Source organism: Alosa sapidissima, chromosome 15 (genome assembly GCF_018492685.1).
Source record: "Alosa sapidissima isolate fAloSap1 chromosome 15, fAloSap1.pri, whole genome shotgun sequence".
Taxonomy (NCBI): domain Eukaryota; kingdom Metazoa; phylum Chordata; class Actinopteri; order Clupeiformes; family Clupeidae; genus Alosa; species Alosa sapidissima.
Window position 1 is genome coordinate 34,905,063 of NC_055971.1, and position 5,000 is coordinate 34,910,062.

The 5,000-nt window shown below is 40.1% G+C and overlaps 1 protein-coding gene across 9 annotated transcripts in view; it reads left to right on the forward strand.

Moving 5' to 3' along the window:
* Positions 1–5,000, forward strand: part of cep295 (centrosomal protein 295) — a 52,032-nt gene that overhangs the window by 23,862 nt on the left and 23,170 nt on the right. For all 9 annotated transcript variants that reach the window (XM_042063486.1, XM_042063483.1, XM_042063487.1 and 6 more), the window contains one exon: positions 1–5. This exon is cut by the window's left edge and continues 79 nt beyond it. In XM_042063486.1, coding sequence (XP_041919420.1) covers positions 1–5 — 5 coding nt within the window. The remainder of the gene's footprint in view (positions 6–5,000) is intronic.

Sequence of the window (5,000 nt, forward strand, 5' to 3'; positions counted from 1 at the left end):
TACAGGTACTCAACATCATCACACACACACACACACACTAGAGTGCGATTCGCAAATTTCTGTCCGAACCCGGCCCGCGTCCGACGCAGATGATGCCTCAGTTATTCCCATGCTTGTGATTAAACGTTCACGTTTGTGGATAGCCTGAACAAACAACAAATGGAATTGTCTACAGAATCAGATGAGTGTGCACGCACGCAGGTCACACACGGCGCACATTAACAAGAGACCCAAGCGAGTAAAATTCTAGTCTTACCATTGACAAAAGGTCTTGAAATGAACTGCAACAGTCTTTGAAACTACAGTGCCTCTGTCACAGATCCATATGCACAGGGCTCTACACTAACATTTTTTTTCAAGAGCACTTGTGTGCCCAAGTTAAAAAATTTAGGAGCACAGACAAAAATTTGGGCGCACAGTCCTGTACTTAATTTACACATAATCTAACATTATACTGCAGCTAACAGTTAAACATGCCAGTGCACCAATTGCTAATATTAAGAATGACTGACAACATTTAGGCTACAGGAAACAGGATTTTAAAGATCAGTAGGCAAACGTTAGGCCTACTTTCGTTTTGCACTTCAGCTTGTATTCGGTGTAAACAAACAAGCATGCGTGGAAGCCTGGAGTTGTCAGTAGCGTTATACCTTTGAATAAAATGGGAGTATTACGGGAGGCTACTTTTGTGCCCGTTCGCTACAGCTATATTTTGCATATTGCAGCCAATACGTCAACTGGGCTAAAAGGCATGTTAGGTTACCTTTCCTTCTCTCACTGCATTCTCAGAATATCATCCTGTTCCTCCTATATCCAATGAATTCGGTGGATAGAAGAACTAATTTCTTCAATCTTTGCATCTTGGCTGGCTAGTCTAATTTTCCGCTTTTTCTGTGCCCTCTTGGATTTGATAGAAGCGACTACTAGCGAGTCACAACGCGAAACTGCTAACGTTGATGGGAGGTGTAGTTTTTATGCTGCATTCGCGACGTGATTCTATGGTTTGCACCAGTAATGTTTCTCGATGTTGCGGTGTATTTTGTAGACAAACATTGACATGGTTAGAAGTTATTCGCACCAGTGCGCCTAAATGGTTTTTTGCACTCGCACGGCATCATTTTTACTCGCATGTGCGAGTGAAATGGGCGCACTGTAGAGCCCTGATGCAGCATCGACGTTAATTAGGGCAACTCGAGAAAATCCTCATCCAGTTGAACGAGACGACCTTATAGCCTACCGGTAGCCTATGTCTTTACCAGTATGCAACGCAAATAATCTTAAAATCTCCTGATAGGCTAACAACTTTTTTTTTTTACGTCACCCAAGACATGCCGCCTGAAATGCACATGCGTTGTCACGGCTACATAAACACATCTTGCACACAGGAAGAAAGCTGTTAGGTCTTTTTTACATTTTAATTTATTCTCAAAAAACAAATGTTTGCATCATGTAGGCCTAGAGCAGACTTGTTGGTTACCCAACATAATAAGCAATTTTAAATGTAAAGCTTAATGCATATCGCCCCCTTAATGCATTCTTCATTCGGATCCATTTGTGATCCGTTCCATTCTGAATAAACAAACAAGGCAGTTTACATGCTTCGTCCTTGTTGCATTATTCAGTAAGATAATTCTCAACATATTTCTGTAGTTAAACAACTCTAGTTGTTGAATTGTAGTTGAGAATGTCAGTTATAACGTCCCCGTATAAAAAAAATTGTAGGGTTTAAGTCGGGCTCGGGCTCATAATTACAGTTAATGTGTCGGGGCAGGCCGGGCTCAGACACATTGTGCACGGACTCGGATAGGGTTGTACATGGCAGAGAACTGGCAGGCAGAAAGGTAGCACTCTGCAGCAGGCCAACAGAATGTTAAAGCCAGCGATGCGCGTTGCATCTAAGAATCCATTATTTTCCCCACCCTTAGTAAAATGGACATCCAGGGAACCAAAATCCCATCACCCCCTGCAGCAGGCGAACTAATTTAATTTTAACTGCATCGAGCATCAAATCGTTATAGAGAAAATCGCGATGCATCTAAGAATCCATTATTTTTCCCACCCTTAGTAAAATGGACATCCAGAGAACCAAAATCCCGTAGTCACCCCCTTCATATGCAAATCTCACAACTTGGAACTGCTGCTGTAAAACGGTGAATCTCAACGCAGTTCAGAACTGACGTAAATTCTGGTGGTGTACCTTATTCGGCTATGGCCTGTAACTTTTTCTAACGCCCCCGAAATTTGCATACGTTTTGAATGGACACATTTCGTGAATCCAACCATCTCTATGACTAACAGGGCATTCCAAATGAAACTGTTGTAGCGATCGAGATCCCTGTAAACCCTGCTGAAAAAAACAGCTAGAAAACAGCTTAGCTATCATGACCAGACCAGAATGCAACCTTAGCCATCATGACCACAACGCAACCTTAGCCATCATGACCAGACTATCATGACCAGACCAGAACGCAACCTTAGCCATCATGACCACAACGCAACCTTAGCCATCATGACCACAACGCAACCTTAGCCATCATGACCAGAACGCAACCTTGGCTATCATGCTAGTGCATCACCCAATTACTGCTAAGGCTTGCAAAGTGCTGTCTGTTATACCCATACAGAAACATTGGTAACACTTTACTTGGCAGTATCGATATAACAGTGACAAGACACGGTCATGACACATGAACCCTAACTCTAATCCCAACCTTTAACCCTAACCCTAACTCAAACCCTCACCCTGATCCTAACTCTAATCCCAACCTTTAACCCTAACCCTAACTCAAACCCTGATCCTAACTTGTAATGACAAAAAACCGAATGACACTAAGTAAAACAAAAGCGTTATGTCATAAACGTTTATGACTTGTTTATGACATAAGATTTTGATATGAGATTGTTTATGACATAAGATTTTGATATGAGATTGTTTATGACCGCATCTACAGTCAAACCTAGCTACCTTAAACCTTGCTAATGCAATCAAACGGACAAATAAAATTCCACATAATATGGACAGTTTGAAAATGACACATGCTATTTGAGAACTTGCAGACATCCGTATTTAGGGAGAACATAGCACATAGTGATTGAGCTTGAGTCTTATATACATCATATATCAGCACATATAGTGATTGAGCTTGAGTCCCATATATATCTAATCATATATCAGCACATATAGTGATTGAGCTTGAGTCTCATATATATCATATATCAGCACATATAGTGATTGAGCTTGAGTCCCATATTTACATTACATTTATTCATATATATCTAATCATATATCAGCACATATAGGGATTGAGCTTGAGTCTCATATATATCTAATCATATATCAGCACATATAGTGATTGAGGCCATCCTTAAAAATATTTTCGTTTGCCGTAACCCAACCGACCCTGTCAATTTAGAACCGACCCAAATATTTATTTTTTTCCCCTTTTAGTCCGACCGACTTGCCGGTTGTAAACTTGCGTTAAGACCGACCGATTTTTTTTTTTTTATATACTCTAAACAACCAATACAAATAAAATACTATTTATTTTAGTAGGCCTAAGTATTGTGAATATAAATTGCCTACATACAAACGCTCTCTTAAATAAAACCCTGCGGCTTCATCTACACCATTGGTTTACGCATGTCACACTATGGCCTATACGCTTCGTTTCATTCACACAACGACAACGCTTTTACTTGGCACGAAGTTCTGGAAGAACTGTGCCCAGATCTTTTCCCATCCTTTCTCCCCTCTAGTCTAACGGTGACTGTGTTGAAGAATTGAAATTGGTTGTGGTCTATTCAGCATTTCTCAAAATATGGGTCCGCAACGTGGAGACTGATGGTCCGCGGAGTCGTGGAGTGAAATTAGGCCCGGTGCTTCGTCTGATAATTTGCTGCGCAGTTGATCAAGATACCGCGGACCGACAAAAAAAAGAAAACAAACGTTTCTGCTATCGATGTCATTAAACATGGAGCCATACAATGAAGTGGTGGTATGAGCGTTCATTCAATGCAGGCGTCTGCGCGAGAGAAACTGAAACTAATCGATAACGTTGGTATCAAAGCTCCGCTTCAACCTGTTGAATGCTATTTAATTGTTTAACGACACTTAATAGAACGACGTTGATTTTTGGAACTTCCATAGAAACAGAGCAGAGACTGTATAATATAGCACTGAGTATTGTATTGTCAAATTTGAATATAACGTGGCCAAAAGCTATTGTAGCCTTCTTTCTATCTGTTAAAGATCAACAGATCAGTGTTTTACGCCTATCTGCTCGCCAAAAAAGCTGGTATTGTGTTTCCTGAATCCTTACATTCAGGCATTCAAATCAAACTTCATTAAACAACATGTATTTATTTTCTCCATTTCCTACCAATGTATGATGCTTGCATGAGGGAAACATCCCAAAACAAAAGCACCCATATAATTGTTGCTGTTTTGAGAAGTATTTATTTTCTTATGCAAGCATCATGCAACCATGCAAAAGCAATGAAATTATATCTTACATTAGTAAAGCAGTCCTCTGATGTGCATATCACAAAACATTTAAGTGAAAGTGCATGTATAACAATATAGGCATAATAATGATTGTGATAATGATAATGACAATTTGATTGGGGGGGAGTGGGGTTGGGTATGTGTAGATGAGCCCTATGACCCCAAAGTCTGCCATGACTGGGCCTCAGGTCAAAGAAGTTTGAGAAAGGCTGGTCTACATAACCTGCATCAGATTGAGGTTTGCAATGATGCGCCTGAAGGCACGGGTTGAGGACCCAGTTAGTTACGTCACAATATGCACATTTGTTTAAATTCATACCTACGTAATCACCATGACCAAAATGTAACTTTTTTTTTTACTTTGAATCTTGAAAAAAAAATATTGACCTACCTACCGACCCATTTTTTATTTTTTTGGCTGTTACTGCAAACAAGAATATTTTTAAGGAAGGCCTGAGCTTGAGTCTCATATACTGTATATCTAATCATATATCAG